The 27,595-nt window shown below is 44.7% G+C and overlaps 1 protein-coding gene across 3 annotated transcripts; it reads right to left on the reverse strand.

The window, feature by feature from the left end:
- GABRP (gamma-aminobutyric acid type A receptor subunit pi) lies at positions 1–27,595 on the reverse strand. Of its 3 annotated transcripts, XM_055421798.2 has the most exons (10): positions 27,453–27,595; positions 22,572–22,668; positions 20,866–20,984; positions 16,182–16,249; positions 15,207–15,424; positions 13,605–13,687; positions 10,342–10,479; positions 9,726–9,878; positions 9,093–9,280; positions 1–1,996 (listed from the first exon to the last, which is right to left on the reverse strand). In XM_055421798.2, the coding sequence occupies exons 2-10, from the start codon at positions 22,622–22,624 to the stop codon at positions 1,694–1,696; spliced, it is 1,323 nt and encodes a 440-aa protein (XP_055277773.1). In that variant the 5' UTR covers positions 22,625–22,668; positions 27,453–27,595; the 3' UTR covers positions 1–1,693. The 3 variants fall into 3 exon arrangements, with proteins under 3 accessions (XP_055277773.1, XP_055277774.1, XP_055277775.1); XM_055421799.2 differs by lacking the exon at positions 22,572–22,668; XM_055421800.2 differs by lacking the exons at positions 20,866–20,984; positions 22,572–22,668; positions 27,453–27,595 and adding an exon at positions 17,010–17,284.

Genomic DNA, 27,595 nt, shown 5'->3' on the forward strand with positions numbered 1-27,595 from the left:
TGTAGCTGATATATTTATTTCACAGTTTCACATCTTTATACCTTTTTAAAAAATATAATGCTTGACTGGAGTTTCAAAACAGATATATCCTTTCAATCCTTATTTAAAAGAATCACAAATATTACTGAACCATACAGTTGCATCCACCTCTTTAATTCTTCCACTCCCATCAGAAACATTTTGTTTAAAAAGCTCAGTTGATCAAACCCATAGAAACTGAATTGTTAGCAGTATCATAAAGGGGGAAAGAATGACAGTCTATGGTACAGGGATAAAAGAGAGATGATCTTCCAAAGCCATAGTTTATTTCTGAAAGGAAAAGTAAAAGGATACATTCATTAGACAAGAAAGCTAAAGAATTAAAGATGGCAAGATTCTTTTAAAAGATTGGGCCTTTATCATGGCACTCCCACAAATTACCATTTATGGTACTGTCGGCTGAGCTAGGCCAGAAGGCAGGGAAGCACCTAAGGTGTTTCTTTTGTTAGGGTGAGAGTGGCTGGGCTTGGAAAAGGTAGCTCACCTGCAGCACCTTGTTCTGTAACAAGCTACTGACTATTACTCAGAAAGCTCTGGACCCAGGATCAAAATTCTCCTACTGAGGCAGGATAAGCCACTCAAAGTAGTCCAGCTAGAAAGATCATGTGTCTGAGCAAGCCACTTGTGATACGTCACTTGTTTCTGGGTGATGCAGCTCATTGTCTATTACAATGAGCATCCTTCCTCGTCATTAGAGCATAGGGATAAAGGCTCCTCATGGAAGGATGCAAGGGATCCGCTGCTGGCAAACTGTGCTCAGTGCCGAAGCAGCAGATAGAACTGGACTTGATTCTGCAAGGCTTCATGACAGTAGTCCGTATAAAGACTCTTAGAATAAGTTTTTAAAAAGTTCCTCCATTTTCCCCATGATGTGGGGAAATGGCTTCAGCATTGTTTAGGACAGGCTTCCATATAATAGTAAAATGATAAGACATGTCAAATGGGGGAATGAAGCCCCAGAGCTCTCCCAGTTTGGGGAATCCATTATATCTTAAAAAAGAAGAGATTTATGTTTGAGATTATTGGTCCACTAAATTTTTCTTCACTTACATTTGATTTCCAATGGTAGGACTTATTGGAATATGCGGACAGTTCTGCTGTGGCAATAGATACTATATTAAAAACTCATCTTGGTATTTACTGCACTGACTTTCAGTTACTTTACTTAAGCCCACATTTCATTTTAATCAAAGCCAAAAACTAGAAAATGTTACTCCCCAACTAAGCAACAATGTATTTTTTAAGCACTGTAGAGATTTAGTAAATAGCATGTGTGATTAATTTAGAAACAACCTCTGCCACTTGACTCAATACATGTAATAGCTTCCTTTCCCTTTTTTGTATGAGTTAAATGCAGACCAGGGAGCCGCTGGGCAGTTAGTCCTGGGTAGGCTTGAAATCTTGGGTTCCATAGGGATGTCTTTCATAAAAATAAAAAATAAATGGGTAGATATTTCTACTAAAAGACATAGTGCTAGGACTTCTACACAGCTTCAATAATGGTTGGGTGAGCCATTCTTTGAAGAGAAATGCTCAAATGGTATTTTAGTCACTTGTGGCACCTTTAGGTTAGGGTGCATGCTTGGCTTAGAATATTGTTTACCTTATTACGTTGCATTATTGATGATCTTTGGCTTGCAAACAGTTCAACATCTCAAAAATACATATAGTATGCCCAGTAAAATACATTGGCTAGCATAAAAATCAAAGGAAATAGTAGTTTGGAATATCGATCAACATTACTAGGGTTTTGAATTGTGAAATAATCAACAATCCTGCCCAACTTATCTCGGAAGACAAACTTGAACTTGTCACTGGTTTTCATTGTCAAGCCGCTGTAGTCAACGTTATCTCCAGAAATTTCAATGCTGGCAAAACTGATCTTCCGTTTAAAGCTGGAGATGGAACTGTTGATGATGTTAGTAATGTTGACTTCTTCCACTTCCTTTGCTTTCCCCTAGTTCATAAACACGGTGGTTAGTTTGATAGACGACTTAGCAAAATAAGTAAGTAGGTATTTACATATGTGGGGCTTCCCTGGTGGCTTAGCAGTAAAAGAATACACCTGCCAGTGCAGGAGACCTGGGTTTGACCCCTGGGTCAGGAAGATCTAGAGATGGAAATGGCAACCCACTCCAGTATTCTTGCCTGGGAAATCCCATGCACAGAGTAACCTGGGGGCTATAGTCCATGTGGTCGCAAAGAATCCGACACAACTGAGTGACTAAGCAACAACAATTCATATACTTAGAGGTCTTAATATTGAATAATTAGGTTTAGGAGAGAGCAGTACTGAGTGCCTTATATACTGGCTGGTAAGCAAGACTTGGCAGTCCTGATATCCTGCTTATAGGCACCATGGGGAGAATAACCATTGCCCATTCTAGATGTGCAGAGTCAAGTGTGTGTGTGTGTGTGTGTGTGTGTAAGTGTGTGCTCAGTTGGTTCCAACTCTTTGTGACCCCAAGGACTGTAGCCCACCAGGCTCCTTTGTCCACAGAATTTCCCAGTCAAGAATACTGGAGTGGGTTGCCATTTCTTTCTCTGTGGTGCTAAATGTTAATTGCTCAGGCTTTGAAGATAACTGACCTGGGTTCAGATCCCATTCTGTCTTTCACTATTGTGACATTTTAGTCACCCCAGTTCCTTTAGAACTCAATTTCCTTGCCTGCAAAATGTTGATGACATTAATACCTACCTCTTGAGAGTGATGGGAAGATTAAATGGTATAAATTATGTAAAGCATTTAGTAGGTGTTTGATGATTTCATTCTATTCCAGGGAGAAGGGAGTAACTGATTATGGAAGTTATTAGAAATCAGCAGTGTCTTAAGGTTTTTGTCACACAAACAGAAATAATGATGGTTTTTGCAATCCCATGGAGTTGCCATTTTCCACCATAGCTAGAACAATATAGCATGTGGACTGGAAAGAAAACTCAGCTGTGGAACGCAGAGGCAGCCTGATCCCAGGGTAGACCCTGCGTGGGGTGGTGGCAGCTGTTGTTGACTCTTACTCCAGCAGCACATCAGAGGCAGCCCAGGCCCCTGACAATGGCTGATACACCATAGCTCACTGCCCCCAATCCACACAGAGAGTCTACACGGGTCCTGCTTGCCCTATGGTGCGACCTCACAACAGGGCTGGGGTGGCAGAGGCTAGAGGGGTGATCAGCTACGAAGGAAAAGAGGACCTGGACCCGAAGTTGCACCCGAGAAGAGCAAGGGCAACAACTGCTGGTACCTGCCCAGATAGTACATCAGAGAGAACGTGGATCTCTCTCTGCAGCCTACCCAGCCTATAGGCCTCGCTTCCTTCAGCACCTCCCTGGGGCTGGGAAAGGGAAAAGCATACATTTAAAAGGGATAGAGCCAGCATGGGCTCAATCCTCAGGGCTTCTGCTCCAGCAACTTAGGATTAGATCCCACCCTAATAGGGTGAGGAGGGTCACCGGGCAGAAAGGAAGTCACACCTCACACCAGGCCCTAGCTCTAGCCCCTCCATCTGCAGTCCCACCTTCTGCCAAGGTGACAGTTGCCAGCACATGTTGAGGAAAGACATGGCTAGCTTTCACACCAAGTTCAGCTTTCCCAGCAAAATCACTCTGTGTAGGGACATATTCACATAAGGCCTGTGCAAGACCGCAATAGGTAGCTGTTTCACCTAAACTCATAGAGGCAGAGAAATTCAAGCAAAATGAAAAGTCAAAGGAACTGATCTCAGTTGAAACAGCAAAAGAAATCCCCTGAAAAAATAAATAATGAAACAGAAATAAACAATATCTGATAAAGAATTCAAAACATTATTATTAAGAATGTTAACTGAATTAGGGAAAAGATTGGATGAACATGGTGAAAATTTTAACAAGGAACTAAAAAATATTTTTAAAAGACCCAGTCTTAGGAATTCCCTGATGTCCAGTGGTTAGGACTCCACACTTTCACTGTCGAGAGCCTGAGTTCAACCCCTGGTCAGGGAATAAGACCCCACAAACCACACAGTGTGGCCAAAAGAAAAGAAATGAAGAATTTAATACTGAAGTAAAACACACCTGAAGGAATGAAGCAGACTAAATGATACAGAAGAACACATAAGTGATCTAGAAGATAGAATAATAGAAACTACCTAATCAGAACAGCAAAAAGAAAAACAAATAAAAAAAAATGAAAACAGCTCTGGGATAATATCAAGTGTATCAGTGTTCACAGTATAGGGGTCCCAGAAAGAGAAGGAGATAGAAAATGTATTTGATGAAATTATGACTAAAAACTTCCCAAACCCAAACGAGTACCAAATATCTAGGTACAGGAAACACAGAGGGTCCCAAGCAAGATGAACTCAAACAAATTCATACCAAGATATAATTAAAATGCCAAGTGTTAACGATAAAGAGAGAATTCTAAAGGCAACAGAGAAAAATACAGAATCATATACAAGGGATCCCACATAAATCTGTCAGCTGATTTTTCTGCAGAAACTTTGCAGGCCAGAAGAGTGCTGCAACCCAGGTTATCCAAGATTATCATCTAGAATTGAAGAAGAGATAAAGAACTTCTCAGACAAGCAAAAACTAAGACAATCAATAGTAAGACATCAATAGTAAACTTACCCTGCTGCTGCTGCTGCTAAGTCACTTCAGTCGTGTCTGACTCTGTGTGACCCCACAGACGGAAGCCCACCAGGCTCCCCCGTCCCTGGGATTCTCCAGGCAAGAACACTGGAGTGGGTTGCCATTTCCTTCTCCAATGTGTGAAAGTGAAGTCGCTCAGTCATGTCCGACCCTTAGCGACCCCACGGACTGCAGCCTACCAGGCTCCTGAAATGTTAAAGGATTTTCTCTAAGTGGGAAAGAAGAAAAAATCTACAGGAAAGAGGTAATCCTATGTCCCTTTACTAGGCAAGGCAAACGTACAGTAAGAACTGAGGCTCAACCACTTAAATAAGCCAGTGTGAAGATTAAAAGACAAAATAATTGTAAAAACAACTATAACTGCAAACAACAGTTGAAGGACACATGAGATGTAAAGTATGACATCAAAAACACAAAGTGCAGGAGAAGGGAGTAAAAATGTAGCTCATTTCCAATGTGTTGGAGCTTAAATTACTACCAGTCTAAAACAAGTAGATAGCACAAGTCAAAAACCTACAATAGATATGCAAAAACAAGGAACGTAAGAATGTTATTAAAGAAAATCATCAACTATAAGAAAAGAAACAAAAAAAAGGAAATGAAATGAGAACCAAAAAACCCCCACAAAACCAACCAGAAAATGAGTAATAACATGGCAGTAGGTACATAACTGTCAGTAGTTACTTTATTTTTTATTAAACTTTTTACTTTGTATTGGAGTATAGCCAATTAACAGTGTTGTGATAGCTTTGGGTACAGCAAAGGGGCTCAGCCATACATATACATGTATCCATTCTTGCCAATTCATCAAGCCCCCTCCTAGACACAAGGCTATATTTAAAATGGACAGCACCAAAAATCTACTGTAGAGTGCAGGGAACTCTGCTCAATGTTGTGTGGAAGCCTGGATGGGAGGGAATAGTGACTTTGAATGTCAACAGACTAAATGCCTCAAACAAAAGACAGGGTGAGTGACAGAATTAAAAAACAAGACCCACCTATATGCTGCCTACAAAAAAGTCAAATGCACACAAAGACTGAAAGTGAGGGGATGGAAGAAGATACTTCATGCAGACAGAAATGATAAAAAAGCCAGGGTAGCATTGGAGTAGGAAACGGCAACCCACTCCAGTGTTCTTGCCTGGAGAATCCCAGGGACAGCGGAGCCTGGTGGGCTGCCGTCTATGGGGTCTCACAGAGTTGGACACGACGAAGTGAGCTAGCAGAAGCAGCAGCAGCAGCAATACTCATATCAAACAAAACAGACATCAAACAAAGTCTGCAACACAAAACAAAGATGGAAACATACAGTAATCAAAATAGCATGGTGCTGGCACAAAGCAGACATACACCTCAGCAGAATAGAACAGATAACCCAAGAATAAGTCCACTTTACACTCGATTAATCTATGACAGGAGATGAGAACATATAATGGAGAACAGAGTTACTTCAATAAGTACTGCTAGGATAACTGGACAGCTACATTTACAAGAATCAAATTAGAAAAATTGTATTTAATTTAAAATTTAAAATTAAATTAAATTTTGTATAAAATTTAATTTTATACAAAAATAAACTCAAAATGGAAAGCTCTAAATGTAAGACCTGAAACCCTAAGACCCCTAGAAGAGAACTTAGGGAGAATTCTCTGACATAATCATAGCAATATATTTTTGGATCAGTCTCACAGGACAAAAAGAAACAAAAGCAAAAATTAAACAAATGGGGCCTAATTAAACTTAAAAGTTTTGCACAGCTAAGGAAACCATTAATAGAATGAAGTGACAACTTACTGAATGGGACATAATCTTTGCAAATGACAGGAACAGCAAGAGGTTAATATCCAAAATATTAACGGATCATACAGCTGAATATCAAAAAAACAAACAACCCTATCAAAAAAATGGTCAGAGGAACTGAAGAGACATTTTTCCAAAGAAGACATACAGAATGACTAACAGGCAAATGACATACTTGACATATCTAATTATTAGAAAAATGAAGATCAAAACAACAATAAGATATCACCTTGCATCTGTCAGAATGGCTGTCATCGAAGAGTCTGCAAATAAATATAGGTTAGGACATGGAGAAAAGGAGATCCTTGTACACTGTTGGGAATGTAAGTTGGTGCAGTCACTATGGAAAACAATATGGAGGTTCATCAAAACACTGAAAATACAGAATTACCATAAGATCTAGCAATTGTACTCCTGGATATATATCCAGATAAAAATGAAAAATGGAAGTACTAATTCAAAAAGATACATGCACTCCAATGTTCAGAGATGCACCGTTTACAACAGACCAGATACAGAAGCAACCCGAGTGTACCTCAACTGACCAATGGATAAAGAACATGTGAGATACATATATAGTGAAGTCACTCAGTCATGTACGACTCTTTGAGACCCCATGGACTATAGCCTACCAGACTCCTCCATCCATGGGATTTTCCAGGTGAGAGTACTGGAGTGGGTTGCCATTTCCATCTCTAGGGGATCTTCCCGACCCAGGGATCAAACCCAGGTCTCTTGCATTGCAGACAGATGCTTTTACTGTCTGAGCCACCAGGGAAGTCAAGATATATATATATATATATATATATAAAATGAAATATTAGCCAACCATAAATATGAATGAAATTCTGCCATTTGCAGTAATGTGGATGGATCTAGAGAATATTATGCTCAGTGAAATAAGTCAGAGAGGCAAAGACTGTGTGCTATCACTTATATGTGAGATCAAAAAAAAAACAAATGAATACAAGTAGCAAAACAGAAGCAGACCACAGATACAGAGAACAAACTAGTGATTATGAGAGGGGAGAGAAAAGAGAAGGGGCAAGACAGGGTGTGGGGCTGAATGATTTAAACTACTATGTGTAAAACACACAAGCAGCAAGGGCAAATTGTACACAACAGGCAATAGTAGCCATTACTTTGTAATAGCTTTTAATGGAGTATTATACATAAAAATAATCATTATGCTGTACACCTGAAACTCATATAACATTGTAAATCAACTCTACTTCAATTTTAAAAATAAATTTAATTTTAAAAAATAAGTTAAATTTTAAAAAATAAGTTAATTTTTTTAAAAAGAAAGCCTACAGGGGGTAAAATAAATGAAATACATATTCTTTGGTTGGCATACATGATCATTTGCCTTTAGTACTTGAGTAATATAACTGTGTGAAACATTGTTTACGATAGTCAAGCACAAGAGAAAAGTCAGCTGGATCTCTGGGCTATTCTGAATCCTCCTTTTCTCCCCATTAAACCTTGTACAGTCCTGGCCCGTTGCTGAACGTGGGCAGCTCTTCTGCATTGGATCCCAATCTTTTTTTTTTTTGCCTGTTAGCAGGAGCTTTAGTTTGCCAATGCCTATCAAACTGGGCTTCCAAAAAATCCCAGGGTTCCACGAGCCTGCAGAGAATACTAGTTGAGGGCATGGTCCATTGCCCACTGCAAGTGGGAATAATAGATGTGTCAGACTTTGGAGCCAAGCAGATTTAGGTTCAAACCTCAGCTCTGCCTTTTCCCATCTTTGCCCTCTTGAATAAATTACGTATCTTCCCATACTCAGAACCCACAACTGTGAAAATAGGGATAGCCTTACTGAGTTGTTATAAGCATTTTTAACAGGGCTCTACAGATGGTAAAGAATCCGCCTGCCAATGCAGGAGATGTGGGCTTGACCCCCGGGGTTGGGAAGATCCCCTGGAATAGAAAATGGCACCTTACTTCAGAGTCCTTGTCTAGAGAATCCCACGGGCAGAGGAGCCTGGTGGGCTACAGTCCATGCAGCCACAAAGACTCGAACACGACTGAGCACATGACGTGATGACCATGAGCATTTTAAGTGACACGATATTTGCAAAGAGCTTGTGACCGTGTCTGGCACATACACGCTCAGTTGATAATGCTCATTATTATTATTATTCTGAGAGATGAACCATGGTGTTTCACTGCTAAGCCAGATAATGAGTCTTTCCCTGTTAGCAGAAAAATATGCTAATCATGAAATTTGCCACAGTTTAATTTTTCCATACATTTTTCGGTAAACCATTACTTGTATAATTTAAGAAAACAAGAAGGCAACAAAAGAATAAATTGTAAATACATGCGAATCTGGAGCTTATAAGCAGCTGGTCATGTTTGATTTGATCCTAGGTTTTTCACAGATGCTTGTTCTCGTGGTTGGGATTTTATGTTGCATACAGAGAACACAGTTCTTTTCTGCTAGAAAATTAGGCATATTAATACCTCATTGGCAAAAAAAGTAGTCTTTTTAAAAAGGTGTCATGACTGTCCAATTCCCCCAGTGAATCCCTGGGGGTCAGGAACCAGGCCCTGGTCTTCTCGACAGACCAGTATATGGCACAGGTGATGAATTATACACAGAGTCCTCAAATTCTTACCCGATCTTTGGCTGCCATCTGCTGTAAGGAGCTGTAGTGGGCAACTGCATATTCCAGGAGGGCCCCAAACACAAAGCTAAAGCATATTCCCAGGTACACATCGATGGCCTTTATGAAGCAGTTGGTGTTCGGGAGAGAAGTACGGGACCCAATCATCAGTGTGGTCATTGACAGTACGGTGGTCACTCCTGGGGAAAAAGTGAGCAATGTGCCCATGTCAGTGGTCAGTGCACCTGCCATCACCACCTGGCAAACTGTCTCCATTTAAGAGCTGGCAAAGTGGGGACAGGACCCAGAAATGGAGCAGAGCTCATTCTGAAAAGTGTGCGGGCTTCTGGAAAAGAGCTGAGTTGCCCATTTTGTACAGGTGTGAGTGATACCACTTTCTAAATGTTTCCTTCTGTCTTCTCACCGGAGGGAGGTGTTCAGTAAACACAATAACCATTCTTCCTTATCTGTCACTGTAAAGCAACGTTTAAAAATACATTATTCCCAACGTAGTCTCTCTTTCTCTCTCTCAAGAAACAAGCTCCTAGAACTGTCGTGTGAATATCAAATAAAAGCATGGCAGAAAGTTGAGAAAAAAAGGACCTAAAACCCAGTTCTTAGAAATCTCCCGTTGGAACTACTTACCAATGCAGGTTCTTGCAGGAACTGAATCAAGGGAGATCCAAAACGAGACCCAGGATAACACCACCAGGAAAGTGGAAGGAACGTAGGTTTCCAAAATGAAATACAGGACATTCCTCTGAAGCTCAAATTGCAAGACCAATCGTGTGTAATTTCCTGACAGGGTGAGCAAGGGATAAGAGATCAACCCTACTCACTTGGCATTCCCTGTGGGATGTTTGACTTAGCTATATTTGCCTTAAACCATGCATTGTTCACCAAAACATAGTTAATAATGAAGTGTCATGATAGTTTCAATGAAAGAGACTGTGGTTCTACAGCATGGCGTTTATGGGAGTGCTGACGCCCCAACTGTGAGCCTCTTCTTGTGCCTTTCTCTGTCACAGGATTCCTGCAGCGGCACTGCTGGTTTCCAGGGTACCTGCTTCACTAGACTGTGAGCCCCTCGAGGACCATTTCAGTAGTGGGTGTAGAGCAGGCAAAAGTGCCAAGCCAAAACGCCTGGCATATCACAGAGGGGCTCTTGGGCCCAGAGGGGCCAAGTGAAAAAGACGAGATATTTCTGACTCAGAATACAACTAGGCTATACTGCTCTTGTGCAAGCTGTCCTATGGGTTACCTGTCTCCTGCTGTGATCTGGTAACTGAGGTGAAGTACTGTTGTATGGTGTACTGAGCAAGTCGCAGGTTTTCCAAGCCCCGCACAGAGTCGTTCCCTCTCAGCCAGCTGAACTCCACGTCATTTCCATCGTAGCCCCCTGCCAAGCGAGAGAGTGCCCTGATGAGTCAAGAAGGTGGCAGATTGAACTGGTCTACAAAGCGCTGTGAGCTAGAGACAACAGAAGCTCTGTCTTGATGGTGCTAAGTCCAAGGATGATCCCATGCAAATCCTGGCATGATTTCTCAAGTGTAATTACAGTGTGTACCCAGAATGAGATGGCCTGCTAGGGCTTTGCACCATCAGCAAGAGCCAGTTCTGTGCTAAGCACTGTGTACACCTAGTTGATGATAAGTAACTGGAAATGGCCTCTATCATTATTTAAATGATATTTTTGAACACATATCTGTGAACTCACAAAGATATATAGTAGATATTGCCTTTCAGGACAGTCTAACATTTTGGAGGGGATTCTCAGGGATATTTGGTCTGTTCATATTTTCATATTGGCATAATACAACAACAAAAAAACCCAAACAACTTTCAGCCGTCCACTTTATTGATGTCTGCAAACATAAGTATTTGATAAACCTCAAGGCAGTTTTACTAATATAGTTCGTGATAGTAATAATAGCTACCTTTTATTAAACATTTACATTAAGTCCTTTACATATTATGTCTCTAAGATGCTCACAAGCTTGCAAAGTAGAGCTATATATTTCATCATTTAAAGCTTTTTTCTACATTTTATGAAATTGAAATGGATCTCACAGTTGTTATATATTAAGTAGAGCTGAGAGCTTACATTTTTTCTGCAGTGTTACTATTCAATAAATGCTGTGCCTTGGAATTGAGGAACTGTACTGTTTTGCCCCCTTTATACATGAGAATTATCAGATTCAGAGAGACTGTATAACTTTCTCAGGATAGCAAAGCAAATGAGAAACAAACCAGTATTGGACCTCAAGAAAGTTTAATACCAAAGCCCATGGATGATGATAATATCTATCACTTAGTAAGCAATTACCTTTCTAAGTGCTTTACAACATTATCATCTCATTTAATCCTCAGATAATACCTTTGAGAAGATAGATGAGTGGTTAATAAGCACATAAAAAGATTCTCAAAATCATTAGTCATAAGGGAAACACAAATCAAAAGCACAGTAAGATACCACTTCACATCCACTAGAATGGCTGTAATTAAAAAGACAGACAATGATAGATGGTGAGCGTATGGAGAAGTTGAATGTTGCTGGTGGAAATGTAAAATGGTGCAACCACTTTGGAAAACAGTTTGACAGTTTCTTGAAAAATTAAACATAAATTTGACCTGGCGTTTTAGTCCTAAGTATCTATCCAAGGGAAATCAAATCATGTCCATAAAAGGACTTGTACAGAAATGTTCACAGCACCAAGTCATTCATAACAGCTGAAAGGTGGAGACAAGTCAGAGCAACTTGTACTGCTTGTATCATTTTGTCTGGAATCCCAAAGGGAAAAAGTATCTAAAAAGATAAGTTGTACAAGCCTCTACTTAAATACTTTGCTTTTATAACTGATGGTGGGGTTGTTGTCCAGTCACTAAGTTGTGTTGTACTCTTTGTGACCCAATGGACGGCAGCACACCAGGCCTCCCTGCCCACCATCTCCTGGAGCTTGCTCAAACTCATGTTCATCGGGTCGGTGATGCCATCCAGCCATCTCATCCTCTGTTGCCCCCTTCTCTTCCTGCCCTCACCCCAGGATTGGGGTCTCTTCCAGTGAGTCATCTCGTCGCATCAGATGGCCAAAGTATTGAAACTTCAGCTTCAGCATCAGTCCTTCTGATGACTATTCAGGGCTGATTTCTTTTAGGATTGACTGGTTTGATCTCCTTGATGTCCAAGGGACTCTCAAGAGTCTTCTCCAATACCACAATTTGAAAGCATCAATTTTTCAGCACTCAGCCTTTTTATAGTCCAACTCTCACATCTGTACATGACTACTAGAAAAACCATAGCTTTGACTATATGGACCTTTATGGGCAAAGTGACTGGTAAATGCTCACAATCATTACCTTCTCATTGCTGTGTCCCTGAGTGGATATGGGCAATTGTGGCAAGGTATCAATTCTTTTCTAGGGATAGCATTCAGAAAAAAGCCCTTAGTGAGGTTTCTGAACCCAGATTCAGTGAAAGCTTCCTCTGCTTACTGGGGACAACATTTGTGCAAGCAGAGTGCTGGAGTTTCCAGGAGAATCTCACTCCTGAGATTTGAGATGAGCAGAGCCACCCATGGAGGGCAATTGCTTTCTCTATGTGGGACTGAAAATGAGCTCTTTTTTTGATAACCTCAAGTTTTAGTCTGCCCCCAAACAACTGCATTGCTTCAAGAAGGTTTTTCGTGCATTTAATCAATAAGGTAATTAATCTGCCTTCCTGAGTCTTTAATTAAACGTCTACCTCTGAAAAATGACTGCTGTCTCATAATGGTTCTGTTCCTTGGATGTTGGTCACTAGTGTCCTAATGTAAGAAGCACCCAGTGGTTTCCAGAGCTTGACTATAGTTTTTCCTCCTGGGACAAGCCACGCCTTGACGCCTTAATAATCGCTATCTGTGGCATTTTCTTCCCAGGACTTGTATCACAGGTGCCACCTCCCCATGGTGGGCATTTCGGAGTGGTTTACTAAGGAACCGCAAGATCGCTCACAGTGCCAGGAATTCATTCGACACCCATCAACTTAGAGTAAATCCTCATTCTTCATCATAAGCAAATCCCCAGGATGCAGTTTAGATGTCCACTTACTGGCATTATGCTATTAAGCTTTATGTATATCAAATAATTTATTTTAGAAGTTTAAAGCAGTCTTGCAATAAACGTCAATGATTGTTTTGTATATCTGCCATTTCTTACTTCTGCTGTGCTCTTTCTGGTTTCCATGACTTAGTCGTTCCTGAGACTCCTTCCTGGTCCTGTTGACTCCTGTTTGCTTTGCTGTCCTGTCTAGTTTTAGGTGGAAATACTTGGTGCCAATGCACAGTGGTCCTCTCCCAAAGTCATAACATTGAAAGGTTTATTTTTGAAAGTCTCGTAATCTCTCTGGACATACACCCAGAAGGGATGAACCCACTGTCATCAACATCAAGGAGAGAAAGTCTACTATGAATAGGACACTCCTCACACATACGCAGATCTAAGCCACCCCAGAAACTCATCTAAGGGGCCCGCATGGCGTATACTCACAGCTCTCTAGTTGCAGCTTGCATGTCTGTGTGTCCATGGGGTATTTAGACAGGTCCATGTTACATGCAACAGTCGTCGTGATTCTAAGAAAGGAAAAATGGATTCGTAGAGAGTGTTATAAGGATGATAGGAAGTATACACTCCCTCTTAGAGAACTTTCCAAGAGAACTTTCACCTTGACTCAGAGTGAATGTGCGACTTGGTGCCTACATTCAAAGCAGTCCTGAGTTTTTCTGCAGTAAGCAACACCCGGGAGACTTGGTTAAAGCCAGAATCCAGAGTGCAGAAAGTTAGAATGCTGGCAGCTCAGAGACAAACTTGCAACAGTATCACAAAACAGAATCATTCATTGGTTTTTTGAGATGCTTCTGCATCCAGTTTATTCTGGGCTCTGAGAATCAATAACTTGCCTAAGGTCAGAGAGCAGGAACTTGCCCTAAGTGTCTGACTCTAGAGCCAGGCTGTTAACCGTCATCCATTGTTTGTTACCCTTGTACCTGTATTACTGCACTGCTGTGTGCGATAATACAGACAGACACGCACATGCACACTCACATGTGCTGTGGGAACACAAGGAAGGCGCAGCCGGAGTTAGGCTCACGGGAGAGGTCTACTGGACTTCTTGAAAGAGGTGTTGGGGTTTTGGCTGACCTTTGTGGCTCAGCTGGTAAAGAATCTGCCTGCGATGTGGGAGACCTGAGTTTGATCCCTGGGTTGGGAAGATCCCCTAGAAAAGGGTAAAGCTACACACTCCTGTATTCTGGCCTGGAGAATTCCATAGACTGTGTAGTCCATGGGGCTGGACACAACTTTCACTTTCACTTTCATGAATATTTGGTCCTCAGCCTTCTACTGAAGGCCTCGAGCAGCGTTAGGTTTGCAGTCATTGTCTAGCCCAGGCAGAGGCAGTGGTGAGTCCTCTGCCTGTAGTCTGCCCCAGGGGACAGCTTAGGGGCATCTTTCCTGTTGCCGCCAAACAACAACTTGATGAACACTTGGGTGGGAGGAAGTCCTGACCTCCGGGATTTGAAGAAGGGGCAAAGCAGAACCCATGACTATAGGCGGTGAGGCTTTGGAGGACTGTACTTGATTTTCTTTCTGTACAAGAACGGCTCACCTAAGCAGAGATGTGTTCTGCAGCCACCACTGCCCCGTTGCGCCCATGAAAAAGAAGTTCTTTGTATCACCTCTGTCTGCGCTTGCTGTTCCCCTTCCCTCTTCCTAGTTAACTTCCTTCTACTCTTTAAACCTCAGCTTAGAGTCCTGCGAAAGCCTCCTCTAACATCACCAAACCACCGTCCCACTCCCGCCTCGGGGCCCAGTGCCCTGACTTCCTTTGCTTATGTGTCTGTATCAGGACAACACCTGATTCAGCCCCAAGGCCTCAGCATCCAGGACAGCCTGGCACGGTGCATGCATTCTCAGTAGAGACTTGTTGAGCCAAACTGGACTGAGAAAGGGCCCTTCTGCTCTGGGGACAGGAATCTAAGAAGGCAGGCCCATGAGAAGTGGAGGTGGTTATTTGAAGACTGGTCAGAACATTCTTTGCCTTTCCTCCCCGCTCTTTCCCCTCCAACCCTGAGGTCACAGGTGCCCAGTTACCTGAGGGCATACAGGACTGTGCCATTGGAGAAGAGGCGGATGAGTCTGTTTCCCACAGTGACTTCATGGAGGAAGGACTTCTTGGACTCCACGATGTAAGTGTCTGGCACCCAGAGGAACTCCACTAGGCGTGCATCCAGAGTGAAGCTCTTGTTGCCTTCGAACACCAGTCGCTGGTCCGTCCAGCGCTGTCTGAGGTATATGGTGGCTGTGTAGTCCTGAGGGGCAGCCGGGGAGAGGAAGTGGATGGAACGAGAAAGCTCAGAAAATGCAAGGAAAAGGGTCATGTCTTACTTCCCTCACCACCTCCACCAAGGTCAAGGGCACATGCTGCAGTAGACATGGGTGCATGAAGCTTGTCTTCGGTGGAGGCCTGCAGCAATACGAGAACAAAGCACCTTACTTATTCCAGATAATAACACCCACTGCCCAAAGGGAGCCCCACAGGAGCATGTTCAGGGCCTTAACTGACTTTCCCTTGATCACAGAGGCCACACTAAGTTTTTCAAGGCTTTGCTGAGCCACGTGCTCAGGTCGCCCAGTTTACCTGGAGCCTATAGCAGTCTCTCATGGCAAACTGCCTGCAGTGTCACCTTGTCCAAAACGTGTTCTCTTAAGTGAGAGGATGGTTGAAAGAAGTTATGTGATTACAGGTTTTCATAAGCTTGTCTACTGCTCTGTGAGGAGCCACGTGATATTTAGGCTTCCTCCCTGCATTTTATTTTTCCCCATTCCTATCCCTCACCCAGCACACCCACTCCCTCATTTTTCCCTCCTAGCCTTTGAATCCACTTTTCCTCTGATACTCAGAAGATCTGTTTTACAAGCATCTTCCACTGTCTTGAGTTTCAGGATAGGTCTCCAGCTCCTGCCATTCCAGTAAGTCTCTGCTCTGTTTTGCGTGGCTAGAATGGGTATTCTCATAAAACACAGGAAAGGGGCTCAGTGGGTGGAAGGCGAGGGAAGAACACTTACCATGTTACTCTCTGAAATACTGGAAATACTTGCAATGTCCAGAGTCAGTGCTATCTGAACAGGTTCTCCTAAGAATGGAGAAAAAACAGAAAGCCTTACATAGAAATATAAACAGATTTGCTAACATTAGCACAGTTAAGAAATTATAGTTATATACATTAATAATTAATAAAAAATATAAAAATATATGGGCTTCCCAGGTGGCGCTAATGGTAACGAATCTGCAATGCAGGAGATATAAGAGATACAGGTTCGATCCCTGGGTTGGGAAGATCCCCTGGAGAAGGGAAAGGCAACCCATTCCAGTATTCTTGCCTGGAAAATCCCATCGACAGAGAAGCCTGGTGGACTACAGTCCAAGGGGTTGCAAAGAGTCAGATGGGGTAGCAAAGAGTCAGACACAATTGAAACAACTTGGCAAGTGGAAGTATAAGTATTACACTTATATATAAGAATATATAATATATATATTATATATATAAGAAAGTTTAAACAATTTAGAAGCTTATAAATAAAAGATTAATTTCTATCCTCCCCCTCGCAGGAGAAATGACTGTATAGGGTGTGCCTCCCTTTTGTATGAAAAAGCAATGCACACACAAGGAAGCGAGACCACACTATAGTCATTAGTATTTATTTTAAGGAATGGAATGGTATTTGATACTTCTTACTTGAGGACTTTTTCCTATGGTGCTTGCGAGGGACTCATTTATTTAGAAATGTAATAGAGATTTGGGAACTTGTATACAAATATATTTCCCCCCCTCAACCAAGTAAATTTACCACCAGATGGCATTTAAGACTGCTCATGGTTGAGCTTCCACTCACCTGACATCTTTCTCCTCTTCCTTTGCTCTCCAGGAAGCTTAAACTATTTAGAATTGTAGAACCATCCCAATTTGGCCTGGTATACAGATGCTGGGCCTCAATCCTGGAGTCTGGGCAGATGGGCCTGACTTCTGAGGGTGCCTGTCTTATCTCTCGAGTGAAGTAAGAAGAAGTGAAGAAGAATGGGAGCCACCATTCTCAGTGGCCAGGCCAGGAATGTTTACTCCCCCTGAGACTAGAGATGTGGAACAAAAGTCCAGGAGTCAGGAAGATGTGAGTTTTGATCTGGGAAGTTAGCAGACCTTTTGGAACTGAAACTTTCTCACCCACAGGTTTGAATAATGCTAATGACATCAGAGGGTCACGGAGAAGGTTAAATGAGAGAAGATGTGTGATAGCTTCTTTGCAGGGTGGTGACAAGACAGAATATACACGAAGTGGCTGCCTAGCTAGATACACAGAAGGTGCTCAGAAATAATTACGTGTACAAAGCCCCCAGCATGGTTTCTATCATGTAATACCAGGCACTCAGTAAATAGCATTTCCCTTCCCTTATTCCTCTCTTCCATGATCTTAGCTAATTCTGAAAAAGAAACAACTTTCCTCACCAGGTTAATAGGTAGAAAGCATTTACTTGGGATAATAACTGGGGGTACCTCAGGGAACTGTGACTACACATTAACTAGGAAAAGGAGAGGTGGAATTCAAAATGCTTCACCACATCAAACTGGAGGAATCAGAGAGCAGCCTAATTATTAATTGAAGGAAATCAAGCTGCAGGATATAGGTAAGAACTTGGAATTGGAGTTTTAAAGCCAGTGCAATTAAAAATAATTAACTGAATACTTGGTGGGAAAGGGGTAGATCTTTCAGGGCAGACCCTGGAAGGTGCTGAAGGAGTTAAGGTGCTAAGTGACTCTCTGCCCCTCATGGCAGCCAGGTGCCGCATCAAGAAGAGAAGCTTAGGGTCAGAGTGACCACATCACAGCAGTGTGACCTTGAACAAAGTGCTAAACCTCTCTGTTCTACAGTTTCTCATCTTTAAAATAGAACTAATGTCGGTCATCAGGGTGGGGTTGGGAAGGTCACAGGATCTGTTGTAAAACTTGGCACACAGCAGGCGTGGGTCAGCACTGGTTGCCATCCCTGAGGAACACAGAGAACTGAAAATGTACAAGCGCTTCAGGCTCACTGTGGGGTTTTGTATGTTTAGTTTGTTTCTAGGTAGTCTAGTCCAGGCTTTTCCTCAGTTGGCTGTTTTATGGACCAGAGTTCGTGCTTTCTTCCCTGTGAGTTAGAAAAGTGAGCAGTGCCACCAGAGGGCAGCTTTCTCCTAGGAAAAAGGTCAAGGCCAGGTCCTAGGCAGAGGCTTGCAGACCCGTGCTGCCAAGCTCAGTCCCTGAAAAGCCCTACAGAGGTCTGGTCACTCAGGGACATCAGGGTCCTAGACATGGGTGGACAGACGTTACTCCAGAGAACTACAGCCCCTCCATGGGCGTGGAGGCTGCCTCATATATGTAGGTTCTGTTAGGAGGCAGAGTGCCAAAGGCTGGTGACAACGGGTGGGGGTGTGCCTTCCCCTCCTTTTGACTGAGGACCCCTTGCCCCATTTCCACGCCAGGTGGGTCTGCGCCTCATGTCCCTGAGGGCCACCTCAGGCTCAGAATGGGTACGTTACCCAGGGACTCCGCACCCTTTTGGCCCACGAGCCAGCAACAAGAAGGGCAATGTTCTGGCCCAGTTGTTTGGCATTTGGGAGTCAGAGAAATTGTTCAGCAAATCTAACCAGACGTGCACACTCCCAGGCTTGTCATTAGCTTTCAGTTGGTCCTGGGAAAATCAGGGGATGTGGAAGCGCCGCAAGGTCCCTTAACATAAGGACCTCAAATCCTAAATGTGTGGCCGTGAGGTTGGGTCTCTCAGATCTCCATCTGAAGGAGTGTGAGTGGCCCCAGCTGCTGTGCTCTGAAACCTCTCACCACACTTGTTCAGAGGCCATGCTTCCCATGAGCTGCATCCCACTGGGGCCTGAACGTGTTAGGAATATGAAGGCAGGCCTGCTCCTGGGAGGCACAGAGACGGAGACTCCTGTGATGGGAACTTCCGCTCGAGGACTTTCCGAACACGCTTAGAACTGCACTGTGGTCTAAGGCACCTCCACCAGCCTTTCTTCCCTCCCTCCCTTCTTCCCCTTAACTCTCCAGCTTCCTTCTTTTCCTGCTCCATATTTTATCTTAGATACGGCCCCAATAAATATCTTGCAAGGATAATCCCCTCTCATTCTCTGCTCCTCAGAGCACCTGGACTAACCCACTAATCCTATATCTGACCCGAGAATTTTATTAATATCAACTGAAGGGAGGAGCAGGAAGGCAAAGGGATTAAAATAGATGGCATCCTGATGATATATTTAAACACTTCATCCAATCCTCCCTGTGAGGTAGATGATATGCCCCCTAGTTACAGAAAACTAAGGTGCTTACCCAGCAGTTGATCCAGGAGCCAAACTCAGGTTTATTCAACTCCAGTGCTCTTTCTACCACTCAAGGTAACAAGACATTAGTGAGCACACTGTTTAGTCCTGCATTTTACAAACAGGAAGGCTGAGGCGCTCTGAGGAGGAGGCAGCTGGTAGCCTCATTCTTTCCATCCTTGCCTCATTTTTCAAGATAAATTAATTGACAACTTGCTACCTGTTCAGCACTGAGATACCACTGGGGCTGCTGCTGCTGCTGCTGCTAAGTCACTTCAGTCGTGTCCGACTCTGTGTGACCCCACAGACGGAAGCCCACCAGGCTCCCCCGTCCCTGGGATTCTCCAGGCAAGAACACTGGAGTGGGTTGCCATTTCCTTCTCCAATGTGTGAAAGTGAAAAGTGAAAGTGAAGTCGCTCAGTCGTGTCCGACCCTTAGCGACCCCACGGACTGCAGCCCACCAGGCTCCTCCATCCATGGGATTTTCTAGGCAAGAGTACTGGAGTGGCTTGCCATTGCCTTCTGCTAGTGAAGTAAGTAAAGCGGGATTTCTGCAAGGGATTTCGGTCTAGAGCTGAGACAGACACAAAGGCAGTGACAGTATCGCCCGGTAACAGCTATGACTTAGAAATATGTTCAAAATAAAGTGTGAAGAAAGGGCATGAGGCCTGGAGGAGTCTGTGTGGGCTGCTCAGAAAAGGAAGCCTTTGATCTGAGACAGGAAGGAAAACTGGCATTTTACCAGGAGTCAAATTGGAACAAGCTCTTCTTGGCAGATAAACAGTCTCAGTAAAAACCATGGAGACCAGAGAGGCCAAGGAGGTCTGGGGGCACATTTGTATAAGGGCATAGCGGGGAGAAGCTGGGGAGATGAGGTTGACAGACAGAGGTGGGGCTGGGAAGTGCCGAGTGTGCCACGCAAAGGGCTCTGGCCTCTAGGCTGGAGACACTGGGGAGCAGGAAGTATTCTGAGCAGCAAAGGGCCCAGGTGGGTCATCCGAATGGCGGAGTAGAGGGTTAGCCTTGAGGCGGCTGGCTGAGGTGTGAAGAACAGGTGGGACAGTCCTGGTGAGACACAGTGGGTTTCTCAAGTAATGACGCCAGAAGTGCACGTAGCAGGCACACAGTGGGTGCGGGGTAGTGAGGAGGCTCCAGTAACCTCCCTGGGGAGGAAGACCTCCGTACCCTGCACGGGGAGAGACTGGAGAAACTGCTTTCTCTCAAGCAGCATGAAAAATCTTTGGCAGCTGTTTGTATCCATCACTACCAATCTGTGAGACCAGAAAAAGCAGTCAACTACAGTCTCCTGAAACCCTCGTCTGCATATTATCTCTGATCCTGTTCCTTTTGAATTGATGTCCTGGGCAAAAAGAATGACTTACCGCCAAAATTGGGCCTGAGAAACTTGTTATATCCTGCTGTGAGATTCTCGAAGCCAGGCAGGGACAGTTTGTCGCTTCTGCTGACCTCGATGTTAAACTGATTCCCCTGTACGCACATCCTGCAAGAGAAAACAGGTTTCAGTGTACATGTGTGCTGATGTGTGGCTCAACATGCACACATACGAACCTGAAACTTGAGCTTGTGTCTGCATGTATGTGTTTGGTTACATGGGCTTCCAGGTGGCTCGGTGGTAAAGAGTCTGTCTGCCAGTGCAGAAGACGCAGGAGACACAGGTGTGATCCCTGGGTCAGGAAGATCCTCTAGAGGAGGAAATGGTAACCCATTCAAGTATTCTTGCCTGGAAAATTCCATGGACAGAGGAGCCTGGAGGGCTGCATGCAGTCCAAGGGTTGCAAAGAGTGGGACACAGCTGAGCAAGCAAGCATGCACACGCGCGTGCTTGCACTCATGAAGCAGCAGTGACTGTTCCAAAGAGAACCCTCCAATTCTCAGCTGCTGAATTAAACACATCTCTGTCTCACCCCTGCTGCATTTCGTGCTCCAAGGCCAAAGCTGCCTGTTACCCCAGCTGTTTCTTGACTTCCTACTTTTGCATTTCAGTCCCTTAAAATGAAAAGGGCATCTTTTTTGGGTGTTAGTTCTAAAAGGTCTTGTAGGTCTTCATAGAACCGTTCCACTTCAGCTTCTTCAGCGTTGCTGGTTGGGGCATAGGCTTGGATTACCGTAATATTGAATGGTTTGCCTTGGAAACCATTCATGGGAAATAGATGGGGAAACAGTGGAAACAGTGTCAGACATTATTTTTCTGGGCCCCAAATCACTACAGATGGTGACTGCAGCCATGAAATTAAAAGACGCTTACTCCTTGGAAGGAAAATTATGACCAACCTAGATAGCATATTAAAAAGCAGAGACATTACTTTGCCAACAAAGGTCCGTCTAGTCAAGGCTATGGTTTTTCCAGTGGTCATGTATGGATGTGAGAGTTAGACTGTGAAGAAAGCTGATCGCTGAAGAATTGATGCTTTTGAACTGTGGTTCTGGAGAAGACTCCTGAGAGTCCCTTGGACTACAAGGAGATCCAACCAGTCCATCCTAAAGGAGATCAGTACTGGGTGTTCATTGGAAGGACTGATGCTAAAGCTGAAACTCCAATACTTTGGCCACCTCATGTGAAGAGTCGACTCATTGGAAAAGACCCTGATGCTGGGAGGGATCAGGGGCAGGAGGAGAAGGGGACGACAGATGATGAGATGGCTGGATGGCATCACCGACTCTGTGGACATGAGTTTGAGTGAACTCCAGGAGTTGGTGATGGACAGGGAGGCCTGGCGTGCAGTAATTCATGGGGTCTCAGAGTCGGACACGACTGAGTGACTGAACTGAACTATCTCACCCCACTTTATTATGTATTTGCCATGTATCATAATGTCGTGGCAATTTGGAAACAGTCAAAATCTTCCCTGAAAACAAAAAGGATTTATCCATCTCTGACCATTTTGGAAGTTTGACTTCTCTAGATAGAAAAAAAATGGCAAGAAACTGTATGTCCTGGTGTGTCAGAAGGGTGAAGGCACTAGGTTTTATCTTGTCACTGCGAAGTAGAAAGGACTGCCACCCCTCCCACCATGTGCAAAACACCAAGCAATGCAGACCAGGGCCCCTGTGGGGCGGCGGAGCTCACCGTGCAGAGAAGAGACTCAGACACACGAAGGCCAGGTGGAGGCTGCGCCTCATGCTGGGGAGCTGCGTGCGTAGCGTGAGGCCAAAGTAGAAACCACCTGGGGAAACAGAGGGGCAGGTGGGAGGCAGCCAGCCCCAAGAACTCGCCTCCTCCCAGCCCAGCCGTGCTCTCCTGGGGGGTCAGGTACAGCACTTCCTCCACCTCTGTAGGGAGCAGCCTCTCCCCAGTCATATGCAGCTCCTCCCTGCGTGTCATCCAGGAATGCCTTCATTTTGGAAGATCACATTTTTTTTTCCCACTTTTTAAAATTGGAATATAATTCCTTCACAATGTTGTCAGTTTTTGCTGTACAACATCATGAATCAGCTACATGTGTATATATGTCCCCTCCCTCTGGAGTCCCCCTGCCACCACACCCCCATCCACCCTCGAGGCCATCGCAGAGCACCGGGCTGCGCTCCCTGCGCAGCCGCTTCCCCTCCGCTGTCAGTGTATGCATGTCAGTGCCACTCTCCCAACTCATCCCTTCCCCTCCTCCCCCACCGCTGCGGCAACAAGTCCACCCTCTGCATCTGCGCCTCGATTCCTGCCCTGCAAACAGCTTCATCAGTACCATCCTTCTAGAGTCCATATATATGCATTAACATATGATATTTGTTTTTCTCTTTCTGACTTACTTCACTCTGTACGACAGGCTCTGGATTCAGCCATATCGCTTCAACTCACTCAATTTCAGATAAAGGCCGAGGACTTTGTTTAGAGGGCGGTCCTCCGGAGCAGAGATGTAGCTGGCGCGTCCTGAAGTGCACGTGTGGAGAGCCCCAGGACACTGCTCACCTGTCCTTGTCCTGATTCCCAGGAAGGACATCCCACCGCACACTCCCCTCCGACCATGCCATGTATCGGAGGGTCTAGGCCTGTTAATCAGGAAATGAAAACTTCCCGAGGACCTCCATGTGCCAAGGAACACGCGAGGTACTTTCCCACAGATTCTCTCATCTGTGCTCACGGTGGCCTTGTGAGATGGGCAGGTTTATCCCCGTATTGCAATGAGAATACAGCACTCCCGGAAATGTCTCTGTGCCAGTGAATGTCAGACGAGGTTTCGCAGACAGGGCAGGCAGCCTCAAGACCCAGTCACGCGCTGCTCTCCACCCCTGACCTGACCCTGGTGCTTTGAAGCTGCTTAGCCGGCGAGGGTGAGCACTGTGTGCGTGCAGACTGTCAGGAAAGGCACGGCCTAGGGGCTGGCCTCCTCGGTTTGGGGACCGCTGTCAGATGTCTCTGGGAGAAGCAGGCACCCAGGCAGGCGAGCCTGTGACCCGTCACTCTGGTGACAGCAGTGGAGGTCTGCACGGTGGGGACAGGCTCAGGTCTCATTCCCAGGCAGCCCCAAACTTGACCTCTTTGGTAGTTTCTGTGAACAAGGTCACTTTCTAGAGTCTTGCCACTGTGGGGCTCAGGGTGCAAATCAGCCATTAATTACCATTATTTACAAAACAAACATGTGTTTATTCTAAGAATGGAAATGAACTAGAAATGTATACAGTCAAACATGAAACTCTCAGCGATGTGTTGAGGTAGGTGTATCGATTTGACACACATGCCACGAGGGCAGGAGATGTGGATGGTGGAAGAGGCTGTGTATGTGTATGGAGCTCAGTTCTGCTGTGAACTTAAAAGCTCTGAAACAATAAACTCTTAAAAAACAGTGTAAATCCCTCCCTCACTTCTCTGGTCTCACATCCGAGATAACCATTGTTAACGGTTGCTTTACCCACACATCCACTATATGTTTATGTACACATATATCTTGGCATGAAGAAAAAGATTTAAAAGCAAAACTGGAATGATGGTATGCAGTTTTTGCTACATACATTTTCACTTAATAATAAAAGCAAATATTTATTAAATATTGAATGCATGCTTGTACTATGCCAAGAACCTTTTCAATCCTTGCAACAACTTTTTGAGGTAGTTATTACCATTGTCATCTTACAAATGAAGAAACTGAGGCTTAGAGATGATAAGAAAATACCAAGGTTATATAGCACATGAAGAACAAAACTGAATCCAGGCAAGCTGAGCCAAGCAATTTTTTTTTTTTAGCATTTTTTTAATGGTTATTTCACTTTCATATTTCTTTAGAAAGTTGAAGTATATTTGATCTACAGGTACTTTTAATCACTGTACCATGACACCCACTCTTTCTAAATGTCACTGGGAACTTTCCATCTCATTCCTATAGATCTGCCTCATTCTTTGTGATGGCAACAAGATATTTCACAAGATTAGTGTACTAACATTTATATAACACACGTCCTATATGCTTACTAAGTTATTTCTGAGTCTTCTCCTGTTACAAAGTCAGTAATGAACATCTTTGCACATGTGTAAACTCCTATACGTCTGCACTCTGTCATATTTCTCCGCCTCGGTCTTTTCCTGCTCGTACACCAACAATACCAGCCATAAAGCCACCATCATCGAGCCACTAACGTTCACAATCACACTTTCTCCCTTTAGTGAATCTCCCTGACCCTTGTCCTTCCTCTTAGTCCCAGTGTCATGTTTAAGAAGGTCCAGGGAGCACTCCCATGCCTTCTATCCCTCCATTCAATTTTCCAAAGGCTTAATGGGATCCTCCTATGAATCAGACTCATGTGAGGCCCCCCGAGAGCTGCGGTCTGCTGGGGAGACAGGAGTGTGAGCAGCGAAAGAGACCGGAGTTCCCGGTGACTGTCCTGTGACAGGGGCCAAGGTAAAGGGATTCAAGAAGGAACACGAAGTGCGTGGTCGGTGGGGGACGGTGCAACAGCGCCAGGGTGGAAGTCATACAGAGGGTCACTGGGTCCTTGAAGGATGTGGGTGCATTTGCCAGGTGAATGAAGGAGGCCGGGGCCCTCCAGATGGTGGGGACAGATGTGGAGTCTCGTCTATGGACACCCTGCTTCTTGCAGTACTTAGTCTCGCCCTGTAGCCCGTGGCCACCAACAACTTCTTTCTAGTCTGGCCTGAATTAGCTCCATTCTCCTCTGGGAGATTTCTCAACTCTTTCTTCTCTCATAAGGTACCACCCTCAGTCAAGTAAGTTGGAAACACCCAGTCTTCAGCTCTAAGACTCCAGATGAATCATGTGTTTCCTGTGGTCAACACTAAGTTAGGAAGGGAGAATGTCTGGGCCCTGAGTCTTTGAATCTGCTCCAAAGAGTCCATGCTCTGAGAAGCTTTACCCAGGCTAGACTTAGATGTGTGATCCCATCTCACTCTGCTTGCTCTGCTTACAGTGCTGAGAATGTCTCATTTTATAAGGGAAGAAAGGAGAAAAGGAGAAAGCCCTCTAAATGCCTGCTAGGTGCCACTCTTGGTGATTAATCTCATTTAATTCTCATGGCCAACTGACCCAGTAGGTGTTAATTTCGAGAGTTGACTCTCAGATCAGTGAAAGGTTTTGACTGAGGTCACATGGCCATTAAGTGCCTGTGATTTGAACTCAGGTCTTCCAAGCCCCACTTTTATGTGCTATATCTGGGAAGAGAGGCCTCAGGTCCTGGAGCTGAACTGGGTTCCACCAAACCCAACTCTGGGACAGAGTACCGCATCCACAGCATGGCCTAAGTGGCAAGTGCGGCTGCTGCCTTCATCCCGTGTGGCAGAGGCACCAACCCTTAGGTGATGGTTCGCATATCCGCCTGCCTGAATGGAGGTCTAGGCCACCAGCTGTGACACAGACACTGGGAATGGCATCTGGCAGAGCTGTGCACTGAGCACAGAGGGCAGTGCCCAGAGGGTTGTCTTGCAGCCACAAGACTAAGATTCTGGCTGGAACCACCTAGCCTCCTGCATCTGTAGGGAACATGGTATTCAGGTACTCAGATTCATGCCTGAGTAGGGGCAGCCTATGCACTCTTACCCTCCTCTGAGGGGATCTCTGCTAAGATCCAACTTCTACTGGTAGAACTTGAACTTTGGATTCAGACACCCCTGAGTTGTTTAACCTCTCAGAACATTGGTTTTCTCATCTAACAAAAGGGACTAGAAAGCACTCAACAAATACTTGCTTTCATTCTCTTCTACCTTCTCCATCTTCCATGGGGACTTTGGTGACTCCACCATGTCTACAGGAATCCAAAGCTCAAGCTCCTTCTAACATACCCAGGGTGTGAGCTGACTGTGGTGTCATTCCGAGGGCACTCAAGTTGGCATCACCTCAGGGAAGACAGGACTTCAGGGTCACCCAGGTGACTGATGCCACCTTTTTCTAGGTGGGCTCTGAGAAGCAGTTGTTGTTGTTTAGTTGCTAAGCCATGTCCGACCCTTGGCGACCCCATGAAGCAGAGGTAATTCCAGGATGTGCTGGTTTCCACTCCCATTCCCAGAATCGCCGTCACACAAATACTGTGAACTTAAATTTGTTGTTAGCCTCCTTCCTCCACAGGCACTGCGCCCCTGTCATCGGTCACTTCTGCATAGACAGAACTGTTTGTTGGAAAGCAGCTGTGGCACCTGAATTAGGCTGAGGTGAGGAGAGACATTATCACCACAGGTCCACCTTGAGAAATCACAGAAGCTGGACTTGTGCAGTGTGTGTCCTGGTGGCAACACAGAGAGGAAGACCTGTGGCTCTAGGATCAGACCAAAGGTGCTCTAATCTTGACTCTGTGCTTTCTCCGAGATTGTTTAACTTCTCCCTGAAGTTTAGTTTCCTCCACTATATTAATAAAAGGAATAGTTTTTAAGACAACGGTGAGGCCTCGTACAAAGGAGGTGCCCCGCAAATGCCAGGCCCAGCCCCCTTCCCCAGGTCCCCGCCGGACTTAGATTTGGCTCGCCTGCCCTTTTCTCGCTCCAAGCACGGAGAGGGGCCAGCAGCTTCCTTACCAGTTTCCTTACTCTGTTAGGACCGGTCCTTCAGGTCTTCAGGCTGGGCTTTCAAGTAGGGCATAGTCTTCCGGGGCCCTGAGACTCTTCTCATCGTCAGCCCTGACCCACGGGATGCAGACACCCAACCACTCTCGGACGGA

This window comes from Moschus berezovskii, chromosome 18 (genome assembly GCF_049115385.1).
Source record: "Moschus berezovskii isolate FMDL1 chromosome 18, NW_MosBer_1.0, whole genome shotgun sequence".
In the NCBI taxonomy this organism is placed as follows: domain Eukaryota; kingdom Metazoa; phylum Chordata; class Mammalia; order Artiodactyla; family Moschidae; genus Moschus; species Moschus berezovskii.